At 47.4% G+C, this 12,814-nt stretch overlaps 1 protein-coding gene across 8 annotated transcripts in view; it reads left to right on the plus strand.

The window, feature by feature from the left end:
• strbp (spermatid perinuclear RNA binding protein) overlaps positions 1 to 12,814 on the plus strand; it is a 104,054-nt gene that overhangs the window by 20,112 nt on the left and 71,128 nt on the right. For 6 of the 8 annotated variants that reach the window (XM_069183410.1, XM_069183408.1, XM_069183406.1 and 3 more), the window contains one exon: positions 3,064 to 3,151. The exons of 1 other annotated variant lie outside the window; for it this stretch is intronic. Coding sequence is in view for 6 of the 7 variants with exons in the window: in XM_069183408.1 (XP_069039509.1) it covers positions 3,064 to 3,151 (88 nt within the window). In the remaining variant the exon portion in view is untranslated. Of the gene's footprint in view, positions 1 to 827; positions 871 to 3,063; positions 3,152 to 12,814 lie in introns of those variants that run through there. One more of the 8 variants, XM_069183409.1, reaches the window with a different exon arrangement.

Raw genomic sequence — 12,814 nt, forward strand, 5'->3', positions numbered from 1 at the left:
TCGCGTCACGAGACCAAAATAAGTGAGCCGGAGTCTGGTGATCTTTCCCTCAAGCGAAATTTCTGGCTTGATGCGCTCCAGAACCTCTTTATTGGTGACCCTTGCTGTCCACGGTAGCATTAACAGTCTTCTCCAGCACCATAGCATCCATCCTCTTTCGGTCAGCTTTTTTCAGGGTCCCACTTTCACACCCATACATTGATATGGGGAACACAATAGCATGGACCATCTTGCGTTTGGTTGTGAGGCTGATGTCTTTTGCTCTTCCAGATTTGGTGCATGCTCAGCATCGCACTACGGCCTAACGCAATTAGTTGCCTGATTTTCAGGGCCGCAGTCTCCAGTTCCCAGGAAGCAGAAAAGCTTGACGCATTCGAATTCTTCACTATTGATGGTTATTTTGACGGTGAAAATACCCATGTCTTTTTGTGTGTTTCTTTCTTCTGCCTGCATACCGAAAGGGCAAAAGGGAGGTGGGGGGAGAAACACTGTTTTTCAACCCGGCACTGAGCGCCCGTGAGGAATGCACCATTCCAGTTTCAGGTGGGCCTTGCCGGTCCGGTTTCTGATGCAGGCCGCGACGCTGCGCCCCCAGGAACGCCACCCAGCCCGGTTTAGGCTGAACGCGGCGGGCGTGTCCTCTGCCCAGCTCTGCCGCGGACTCGTTCGGCGAGTGGAACGAGTCAGGCCGGACGGAGACGCCCGCATCGGAGTTTAATAATGAATCCTTTCTTCGAGGGGGATGCGAGTAGACTCCAAGGCCCCAGACGAGAGTGTGTAGGCATCTCCCGAGAGCAACTGGGGACCCAGACAGCCGCACAGAACTCCATTCATTTTTCACGATGGCAGAGAAACGCTCTGGGGTCCCAGGTATTAAAAAGTGTCGGCGCCCACATATCTCACGGACGTTTGACACGAGGCAGGATTTATGAACACTGCCGGGGCCGAGCTCCGTTTTCTGTGGAAAGATTGATCAGGAGATAATTGTTTTAAGTTGAAGTTTAGGCGTCCTGGCTGGAGCTGAACCTGTTTCCGGGTCATTTTAACAGGCCGGAAGGAAATAAAAGAGCCAGAAAACATTACAAGGAACTAAAGATAACTAGAGTTTTTGAAGATTTGTGTCTCCCATCCTCCCCGCCCCCCTCAGATTGGCAATCAATGACTTTGGAGTGTCAAAAATTAAATATTGATCAACATTCGCTTTGGCCATTGACTGTTTTTTCTAAGCCCAGACGGAGAGCAGGCTTCAAGCAGTTAAATCGCACGTACGACTCCTTTTAAATTAACCCGTGGAGCTAAAACGTTTGCATTTTTTTTTCTTCCGGTCTTGGGTTTTGGAAGGAAGAAGCTCGATGGAAGAATAATAAGCAACTCCTGAGGTGTGAGCCGTCTGCGTCTGCTGTACAGCTCTGTTCAGAATGTCATGTCAGGCCAGCACAAATCTTAGGGAGGCCATGAATGACTACACCTCGAGGTAGAAAGACTAATATTGTGTTAGAGATTGGGGATCTTTGCCAAGGTTTTTCTATCTTGACTTCCACAAATGGTATTTGTAGTCATCTATTGTCAGCAAAGAGAGGGAGTAGTGCCTGTCAGGAGGGAGGCCTGAAATTTCATGTAGCTGTAAATAAGCTGTAACTAGGGAGGGCTGAGGTGATTATGTATCAAGGCAGGTTTTCGAAACCAGGTAAATCAACAAACATACTCAGTGGGGCTGGCTGTAAGCAAAGGTTTTCGTCATGCTGGAAAAACGGGTTGAAATAAACCTTAACTCTCCGGTCACTGGGGGGAAAAAAAACAAACTTTTCCTTGCGTGTGTTTGACCTTGTCGGTAGCTTGGTACAGAAGGAGGCGCAGGAAATTGTCAGCAGCCTGTGCTGCGTTTTAAGGGCTGGCAACTGTCCGCCGCTGTTGAAAGAGCGCACGGAGACTCTCCAGCCCTGTGTTTGCACACGTGTAGGAAGCTTGACGGCCGTGTCTGTATAGGGAAGTGTAGCTCTGCCGTCGCAGAGGGGAGGGACTGGTCGTTGTGGGTACGTTTTTTCTGTAAACCCGTGTTTGGCGCACTAGAAATGCGATGTGTTGAGAGTATTTTTTTTTTATATGCTTTTCTAAGGAGCAGATTTGTATGCCACGCGTTTCCCTGAGAAAAGCAGAACTTTTATGAGATTCCAGGAGATATGTGGAATCAGAGTAGCAAAATGCCAGCGATGCATGGCCTTAGTGTTTTAACTGCACCTCTGGAGAGGAGTTGGGGGGTTTTCGGCTTTTATTAATCGGAGCTCTTTAGCTTCTGTGGCGTTTCTCGGAACCTGGTTTCTTGCTCCAGGCATACTGGCGGAATCCCACTGTTGGAAAGTGGGGGGAATACAGAGGGATGATCCAGATGCCCTGGGTTCGAGCCCGTTCACGTAATGGCTGACAGCGATGGGCCGGTTGGGGCTAGTCGGCCAGGGCTCTCTCGGCCGTCCCGTGGTTCTGAAACGTGAAAGGAAACCACTCTAAATCCGGGGGCAGCGCTCCTAGTGCGTTCGCACAGATCAGCAGCTATTACTCCGAAGGAGCTCCAATAATCAATAAATCAGTGTCGTGCGACCTTCATTTCCAGTAAAGGATATGAGGCGGCGCTGGCTTTTCCCCGCTATTCCTGGACCTCTGAGACAGTCCCAGTAAGGACAAGTCATCACGAAGAGTGTTTCTCCTCATTAATCTTCCCAACGGGCCGAAGTGAATTATGAGCCAATTATAGTCTGGGGTGTCCTGTCCACGGTGTGCCCTTCCTTGCTCCTGTAGCTCGCTGGGACAGGCTCCAGCTACCCCGTGATCCCGAATTAGATAAAGCTGTTAGAAAATGGATGGATATATACTGTATCTTGGGAGATACGGATGCCTCACTACCTTTATCAATGGTGGGGGTGGACAAACTTAAAAAAAACACTGAATCCTATACATATCCTAATCATTTTTAAGGCTTCAAACAGTCCGTCAGATTGTTTCTTTATCCTTTTTTCCTCCCCCCCCTCAGATTAAGAAAACCAAAACCTATTTTTTTCTCCCCCCTAGATCGAGAAGTTGTAGTCTTCCGGGACGTTGCTAGCTGCTGTACGGGAAGGATCTGGAAGGACAGTAGCCAGCGAGGAGGTAAGGAAAGGTGAGGAGATCCTCTGCAACAAAGAAAGACACGAGATGGAGCCCGCTGGCAAACTGGAACAGACATAGTACTGTGGACTTAAAGTGGAACAAGGAAGATTAGACTGGCTGGCAACCCACTGAAGCTCAGCAGGTGTGAGCCTGGGCAGTACCTGGATGGGAGACCTGGGAAAGCTAAGGCTGGTACTGGAAGAGGTGTTAGTGGGGCCAGCAGGGGGCGCTCACCCTGCGGTCCATGTGGGTCCTAATCCCCCAGTATAGTGACGGGGACACTATTCTGTAAACAGGCGCTGTCCTTCGGATGAGACGTAAAACCGAGGTCCTGACTCTCTGTGGTCATTAAAAATCCCAGGGCGTTTCTTGAAAAGAGTAGGGGTGTAACCCCGGCGTCCTGGCCAAAATTTCCCATTGGCCCTTACTAATCATGGCCTCCTAATTATCCCCATCTGTGAATTGGCTTCATTACTCTGCTCTCCTCCCCACTAATAGCTGATGTGTGGTGAGCGTTCTGGCGCACTATGGCTGCCGTCGCATCATCCAGGTGGATGCTGCACACTGGTGGTGGTGGAGGGGATCCCCATTACCTGTAAAGCGCTTTGAGTGGAGTGTCCAGAAAAGTGCTATATAAGTGTAAGCTATTATTAGTGTGGGGCCCCTTTTAAACATCGGCAGTGGTGAGTTCAGATGCTGCATCTGCTCTCTGTGTCCTGCAGGAAAGAAGACTATAGGGGCTTCTGAAAGCTTAAGTATGAGATCAGTCTCAATTTTCGTTGCACCTTTTGTTTATCACCTCTCCGGACTGTGTTTCAAGATCGTGTCTCCTCAGCAAGTCAGCTGCGGGCGACTGCTGCAAGTGATGATGAATCTAAAACTAAAAGGTGTTACAATTCAGAATTTAAATCTCACAAGTACAGCAGCTTAGACGGCACCGCAAGCAACAACAAAGAAACTGGTAATGTGGTTTCCTTGTGGTGTCTTTTATTTCACGTAATGGAACATAAAACTCTGCCTGTGGCTGGCTGTTCATGTGATTCTGCCCTCGATAACCTTGAAAACCAAATGAGGGTGCAGATTGAAGCGAACACTTTGGTGGGGGGAGAAATATCCATCAGAACAGCGACTACAGCTTCTGATAACTCAAAAGCGGATTCTTTGTGTGGTTGCTGACTTGAAGAAGAAAAAGAGGAAATCTGTACTGTAGTGTCCCCACAATCGCTGACGTTGGGTCGTCTTGCCTTCTGTGTCCTGAAGATACAGACGTGTGCAAGGAAAACGCATGATTGAAAGTTCTGGGTTGAATGAATGCTTGACACCGTGCAGATAAGGCTCGCTTGTAAATGCCATGGTGATGAGATAGAAACTGTGGTTACATGTCCTGGGATCACTAATGTACAGTACCCTTTGACTTACAGTAGACTTTGTTTTCAATATACGTCTTGCTTTCATGTGGGCCTGACCCTGTCTTGCAGGTCTGTCAGCGGAGTCCTGTACAAGCGAGAGACTGGCATTGTGCGTCTGGGTCTCGGCTTGGGAAAGGAATAAATTAGCAACAGCACCGTGAGCAGGACATTGTTGCTTGAGTCTCAGCTTCACTTAACAGCCAGTCTGCAAGTGTTAATAACTTCTGGCTTGTCTCTGGGCCATTAGCTACCAAACTGGTTGTTAACTTCTGCTTACAGCCCCTTCAGGGGTGGAGAGGAGCTCACTGCGTCTGGAACTTGCTGTTCTCAGACGGGCGCATGGGTTTTAGGTTTATTTCCACCTGATACTCTCAGAGGATGTTATTCCCTTACAGACTGGGCCTGCTCTCGGTGTCGTTTGGTCTCCCTTACGTAGCCTGCAAAAAATGAGGATGTGAAGCCTGTTAAACTGTCACACAATTATAGTCTGGTGTGCTGACCACTGAGCGATTGCACAGAAGGTTTGGTGTAATTGTAACATTTTATATGCATTAGAATTTCCACTTCTTGCTGTTTGTAACAAAATCCGTAGCAAATTGTGACAGTGTAGTTTCGGTATTGCTTTCGATTTCTGTTGCATGCCATGTAGCACACAAACCTTCACTCTTATTTAAGAAGTGTGAGTTTTGTTTCGAGAGGTTTGTCATCAGGCCATTTTCCACCTGCGGTTGTGCTCGACTGTTCGCTTCGCTTTTATTTCTCCTATATGCACAGTGGGTTGTCCGTTACCAGAAATCGTGAGCTCAAAGAACAGATCTTATTGGACCTTTGTGTAAAACCCTTCCTCAGTTCAATTCATATGCCAGTAAGGGTTCTTAAAAAGAAGCTAACTTACGACTCGGCTTTGGTGGCTGTGTCGGGTTTTTGTATCCTTCCCATGTTCATTTCCACTCTGTGTGACAGAATGCGAGGCTATTTTGAGAAAATCTCCTGGATACGTCTGGAGGTCCAATTTGGTGTGATCGCCTGGCCAGATGGCCTGTGAGTTTATCACACTGAGGCGTTCATGCGCAGTGCATTCATGGAATTGTGCTACTGGGGATGGAATTGAAACTGTGGCCTCTCCAGGCTCGGGCATGCCTTAGAAGCGGTGACCATGCTGGGGATGTGCTGAGGCTGCACTCTTTCCCGAACAAACCAAACAATTCCTGCCCGGGGCTCCCTTCCTTGCCGTCGGCTCCTGCCACTCTTCCGCACGGATGGGATCAAGCGCAGGCTGTCGTGCGACCGATTGGTGCTTCAGATCCCCATGCGAAATGGTGCCCTAGCGTTCGTTGTTATTGTTGATGGTTGCGAGAAAGCAAAGAGACTGCCTTTTTGAACAGCAAACTCCTCCGAACTGGTGGAGAATTGTTCTGGGGGCAGATCTGAGAATAAAAACGCATGGTTTGGAGCACGAGTAGGGGAGATCGGTTTAGAATGAGTAGGCTTTCTGGTACAGCGAACTGTCTCGACATAATCTGTTTGACTGCATGTTGCATACAATGCATTAAGCTGTTGTAATAACATTCATAGTGCCTTTGTAGATACAGATTAGCTGGTTTACAGATTTCAGATGGCAGGCTAGTCTGGGATAGGTATTGATTGGGGGCTATTTGTGACACTCGATGTTAATGTATGGCAACCAAAGGTCAAAACCTTTCAGATCCTTAATGGAATTAAGCGAGCCCTGTTGCATGGTGGTCCGAAAGGTTGGATTTGAAAAATATCCTCTTGCGCTGTGCAGACTCGCCGAAACTGCTGGAATGGATTCATGCCTGTGAGCTTGAGAAGAACTGTTCTGGGAATATTGCATTGTGCAAATGATATCGACTAATAAGTGCTGCTTCAGCTCCTTGTCAATATTGTCTCCCCTCAGGGTGATTTTCAAACCTTGGTCTCCCAGCTCGCAATCCTTTTCTTACAGCCCTTTTCCTCAATCTCCGGAGCACCCATCCGATACCTGCTTGATGGCCTTGAGCTGCTTTGGAGAAGCCGTGGAAATTTGAAGTCGAATTGCATTCCGCTGATTAACCAAGTGTCGGAAACGGAGCTCGTTCTGTAGAGGAGAAAGGGAATGTGTCTGCAGAACACTATATATACACTTCAAGAAATTAAAAATGTCCTGTAACTGGTCAGAGAAAGGAAGAGGGTTCGAGAGGGCTTGTTTTATGGGCTGAACGCTTTGAAATCTGCCAGATAAAATCTAGATCTTTAATAACTTTCTGACTACAGCCCTAACCGGTTTATTTCTGTGCAGTTGATCAGCAGGTTCTTTTCTAAAGCTCAGCTATCGAATTCTTTTGCATCGTTCCCTAATCTGCCTTCTGTATGCAGATTACATCTGGGCTCTTGTCCTCTCTGTTGTGTGTTCAGGCACTATCAGACAGATCTCCTTTTTTTTCTCATTTGTCTTCTTCCTGTTCCTTAGGGGCTGCTGGTCTATTACACAAATAGCCTGATTAAAAAGTAGTAATAAAAGTCCACAGGTGCAGGTCTTCTGTCTTGATGCATGCCATCGTAGTGCTGATAAAGGGCGGTGCGTTTTTATCTTGCTCAGGGTCGCACTGTGTTGTCATGTTGTGTGTTTTCGCTCACCTTTGAACACTCCCTGGTGACCGGAGAGGCAATTTCCCTGGAATCGGCAGTTCCTGACATTGGTCCCGTTCTCTAGTTTTTTGTGTCGCATATTGTACCGGGATAGGAGTTTTTTCTTCAGTTTTCTCTGCGTTAAACATTTATTTACCGCTGCCTGTCCTGCAGGCCTTAAACCTGAACACGCGTGATTCGACACAAGTACATTGCAGTTTGGGTAATACAGCACTTTTCTCTTTGTAAAACTGAGCCTGCAAAAAGTGGGGAGCTACTTCACAGCACAGACTACCCTGTTTTTATGCTGCCTCGTCTGAGCTGAAACTACATTCAAGTTCAAGTTCATTGTCATTACACTCATATACATGGTATATGGTATAACGAAATGCTATTTAGCTAGCTCTCGGACATAAGTAGTACAAAGAGAAAAAAACAACAACAACAATACATTTGTGTAGCAAAAGAAAGACGGAGACAACAGGCAGTGTGCAAAAAACAACAGGATGTGCAAAAAAACAACAGACAATGTGCAAAACAACAAAAAGGTAATAGGTTATGTGCAAAAATATGCATCAACAGAATAAAATTGTACAGAATAAAAGAATACATTGTACACCAGAAGCGTTTATAAAGACCTCCTCCTCCTCCTCGATTTGCACTCGTCTGGGTTCTCCCTCAGAGCTGGGACTGGCAACTCCCCCTCGGATTTGTCCCCTCGGATGCTGCAGCCGTGGCGACGGCGGGGAGGGGGCCGAGGGGGGGAGAGAGAGGCAGCGGCGCGCGATGCTGGAACAAAAGGGGAGTGGGGAGGTGCCGACGGATGCCGGTTTGGGGCCCCAGCACGCCTCCGACGACTGCTCTCCCAGTCCCCCGCGCGTCAACCCAGCCTGGCTCACACATCTGCCATCGGCTTCCTCAGATCGCTAAGCCCCGTCTGTCTCTGCTTCTGATTTTTTTTACCCAGCGATTTGGTTTCTGAACAACCCAGGAAGAATACAGGCTATGCATCTCGTTGCTGTTCCCATGCAGAATTCCATTTGGGAGAGCAATACGAGGAGCTCTTACTATAGGGAAGGAGTTGTAAACCGCAATGCTTAGCATAAGTAGAGACTGTCGTAGGGTCTACCAAGACAAAAAGGTCAGCATCTTACACGGCTCGGGTTTTAGAAGTTATTGAGGTACAGTTCGTGTTCGTGCTCGAGTTGACGGGCTTCATTGACGCATCCGGTCATCAGATCTGGTTTCAGTGCCGTTAATGGGCGATTGTTAAAAAAAAACTCTTCTTTGAAAACAAAAACGCACTGCCCTCTTGACGGCCTTTTCGGCTTTCCCCAGCACGCTGTAGAGTTGCATCGAACGTGTGTGTCTGTGTGTGTGTGTGGTCGATTTCCTGTTTTGTTTTTGGCTGTGAAAAGAGCCAGCGAGTGGATTGTTGCTGATGGTCTCTGTCCCTGGAGTCCTGGCTTGATTTCCTTCCACTCCAGTGGCCTTGTGTTTTGCTTCCCGTCTTTTGTGTTTTGAAATCGATCGATTTCTCCCTCTGATTTAAGATGCTACGTTGGCATTAACTGTGTGGTGGCGGAGGTTCTAAAGATAGTAGTCTGGAGCGAAATCAATGTCTACTGCCTGTTTGCATGCCAAAGGAATTCTCAGTGCCGAACTTGGTCTAGAAGATCTCTTCCCAGAGCTGCAGCTCTACAAAATATTGCGTTGTTGCCCGAGTGCAGGTTTGTAGGCAGAAGGAGGTGCTTTATGACTTCTTAATATTGCTCTTCGGGAGGAACGAAAAAAGAAAGCATGGCATTAAATTGGAATAACAAGTGATGAAAAGTAATATTAAAAATTGGAGTTCTTATTATGTTCCCATTTCGGCGTGAGCATGTGGGGGTTTTCTTCAGGTGTGCCGACAGCAGATATAATTTCAGCGACGGGCAGAGCGATTTCCAGCCTAAAAATCCCCCGTTTATCATATTTTATCATATCGGCGGGGCTGCAAGTGTCAGAAAATGTATCGAGGCAGCATTCCCCCCAGCCGACGCCGACGTTAACAACAAGGTGCCCTGGAGGACTGGAAGTGCAGGGCAGGGCTGCTGAGGGCTCACAGTGAGCCCAACACCAGTGCCCGCGGGCTCACTGCTCTGGAAGGGACTGTGGCAAGCAACCCAGCAGGCAACGGCGAAAACAAGGTCGCATCAAAACCTCGTTTCTGATTTGAAACCTCCCAGGGTGGTGCTCGAGTGTCTCTCGAGCCGTGATGTAGCAGTAAATTGAAGGACAGCCTGGCGGCTGCTTTTATCGGGAGGCTGGGAAGTTGCCTTTGTCTGCGATGCACTTATTGCTTTGTTCCTTTCAACAGTGGCGCAGCAGCGGCGGAGATCCTCATCTGTTGACTTTATGCGCCGTCGTCTGGCGGTGCGTGTCAAACAGATCAATGACTGGTAGCTCCCCTCCGCCCGTCTTGAAGCTTTGAGGACTGCACAGTGTTTTTTTTGTTTTGTTTTTTTTGCAGCCCGCTGCTGTGCCGGTGAAATTTTTGGTTTCCTCCTCACCGGTGGAGAAAGTGGTCTCGGGGAGCCTTCACGAGCAGGCTCTCCTGTTGGGGGGGGGTGGGAAGCGTGCGTTATTGACGGTTGTGCAGAGGGCTGGAATATTCGGGCAGGGTAACGCACGGGTTGGTCGACCTGTACGAACTGATCCGCTCTCAATTTTAAACAAACGTGCAATTCCCCTCTACAGCCTCTGGCATTTTAATTCGTCTTCAGCAGGCAAGGAGCAGACCAGTGCCACCATTAAAGAAAAATGCCCACTCCTGATGTGGAATAGTGCTTGTAACATAAGGCACCTCCTGCAGATACAGCTGTTATCCTCACGCATAGCATTGTGTTTTAACCTTGTGTGTGTGTGTGTACTGTATGGAAAGTCTAAACAGCCTTGTGAAGGCCTGTTGAAGACTCCACAACTCCTTGAATCTGTGGGCCTGTACCCAGCTGCCTGCAGAGGTTCAGGAGTTCATCACGCCCTGATGTTGATGTCATGGGGCAAACCTTCCCATCTAATCCCTCCCAGATTTCCACTGGATTCCGGTGAGGCAAAAGTGGAGGCTCTCCTATTGTGATTTGATTCACTTGCGGGGCAGGATTAGCTCATCGAATTAGCTGCTTAAACATGATGGGCATCATTGCTCTGTTTGGTAGGGCTCAGACAAGCGAGACGTAACGGGGATCTACAGTAGCTCGGCTGATGGTTGAAAATCCTTCTGAAATGTAATGATGTACTTATTTGGGCAGGCGGTGGCGCAGACTGAGTTATTACACTCATCTCGATTTACGGCTGGTATGGGGAGCATTTGTTACAGGGATTACTGAGCTCAGACGTGCGCATTTCCACAATGAACTGGTTTGAGGAACAGCTCAAGATATGTTGATGGCATTTGAATGAGATCTCTTTGTATAGAAATGTGTTGAGAGATTACACGCATTGTTTTTTAGGTCATTTAAGACTTAATTTTAGAGGCGGCGTGCCTTCACGAGACTGGAATAAGAGGACTAGACTATGTGTCATAAATGTTAAGCGTGGTGACCCTGCAGTTAATTATACCGTAGTAAATAAGCAGCGTCTTGGTATCATTGTGTTAATTTTGTACTGTTGGGCTGCACTGCCTTTAGATTTTAAAAATAACCTGTTAAGCTGCCTTGCACCCAGAGAGATGTATAGAAATTGAGATGATAATGAGGTCAGCGTAAGTTTAGAAAGGCTGTTTGAATGTTGTACGTTTTTGGGAAGTGTTGTGACAGCCAGTCCTTAAAAAAAAAAGAGCACGGTGTTTCCGAAACTTTTCATCTCTGCCTGGATGACAGTTGACCTTTAAATGACACCCCAGACTCACAATGACTGTTCTGTACTGTATTATTAATACTCCTTTGGAGAAATGCCTACGTTGTTGCTGGTTTGTTGAAAAGCCCTCTTTTGTTGTAAGCAGGGGTATATGATCCCTGTCTTTGTTTGCAGGTAGACTTGAGTCCTTTTAAGTTCTCATGCTGTTTTTACCTACAATATGAGAAAGAAAACATCCTTTTCTGACCAAAGAATCGTGTTACAACAGCAACAAAAGACTCTAGATGTGCCAAGGATTCAGAAAGTAAAAAAAAAAAGCATCATAGTCCTTTCTCCCCCCCCAACCCACTTTCACAAGGCGCTGAGCTGCCGGGCGACTGTGTAGATATTTTTATTGCTTTACGTTGTAAGAACATGACCTTGTTTTTATTGTGCGTCGGAAAAACAAACAAGCTAAACTGGAAGAAAATGCAGACCTGCAGAAATAACTTTCTGTCCAATCGCGCACAATCTGGATAATTGGCCCATCTCTGGGACGTTGGACGAAGCCATATTTCTGTGTCCTTGGTGCTTTGTCTTGCCTGTCGAAGGTCATCGGCATCATTGAAAGGACTTTTGGGTGGGGGGGGGAACGCAGACATTGTGTACTCGCAGCGTCTGTAGGTGCTGTGGAGGCTCTGTCTTTTCTCCAGCAGTATCAGGATCGCTCCTGGGGCATGTATGCCCTCTAACTCGCTCTTCCCAGCCAGACTAACCACTCGCCAGAAAACTCCCTACTTCCCCTCTTCCTAGTACATCCCCCATAATGCAGCTGGGTGGCTCGCTCTTCTTTCTCTTTTGAGAAGCTCGTCCTGCCCCCTGCGTTTCACCCACTGCTGTCGGGCTCGGGTTCCGTTCGGCGAACAGGCCTGGTTTCAAGTCTTCAGCTGGAAAGTGAAGATCAGGTTTTCGGTGGAGACCCCGTTAGAAAAGACATTTAGATGAGGGACAGGTCGTTTCCTCGTCGTCTAATCCGAAGACGCAGCATAATTTTTTTTTCTCATCTTGTTTTGTCCTAGATTTATCGCCATTCGTTTCAATACAGCTAGTCCTCGACTTACGACGGTTAGGTTCCGGCAACCCCGTCGTAAGTCGAAAATCGCGCGCATGTGCGTGTATCGCAGTCCTACACGAACCATAGGGAAACGTAACGAATTAACACGCTACGTTGTGTAATACAGCGTTGTTATATTTTTTCACTAATTTGACCCCTTACTCATGGTAAATATACAAACATAGATATTATAAAATGAAATGCGCTAAAAGTAATCGATAATGAAAAATGAATCAAAAAGTGCAGCTTTGCACTTAGTGTTAATGTAGTCAGCTGAATGCACACTGGGCCCGCGTGATTTTTTAATGAAGCTCCTAAATTAAATTGGATGAAGCCGAAGAGGAGGCTTGTGAGATTGTGGATCATCGACATGGATCACCTTCAGGGGGTGAGTAGACGGCAGTGCTGGGCTTCTTCAAAAATGGTTTGCCTTTTCTTTTCACTCTAAATCTCCCTGTAGCAAGCAAGTGCATCTTGGATCAGTAAACAGTAACATGTGGCAGCACGGTGTCGCGCAGGCTGATGATGTCATCAGTGTTGGACATTGCAACCAAACGCCAGGACACGAAAATAATATACAGTACTGTACAGTAATACGACTAAGGGGATGGTCATCGTAAGTGGTAGTGGTAGCAAGTCGCATATGTTGTAATTCAAGGACTACCTGCACACGCCTGAGTTAAGGCTGACTGTTAAGTAGCAGCAG

The sequence above is a fragment of the Lepisosteus oculatus genome, chromosome 24 (assembly GCF_040954835.1).
Source record: "Lepisosteus oculatus isolate fLepOcu1 chromosome 24, fLepOcu1.hap2, whole genome shotgun sequence".
Lineage (NCBI taxonomy): Eukaryota > Metazoa > Chordata > Actinopteri > Semionotiformes > Lepisosteidae > Lepisosteus > Lepisosteus oculatus.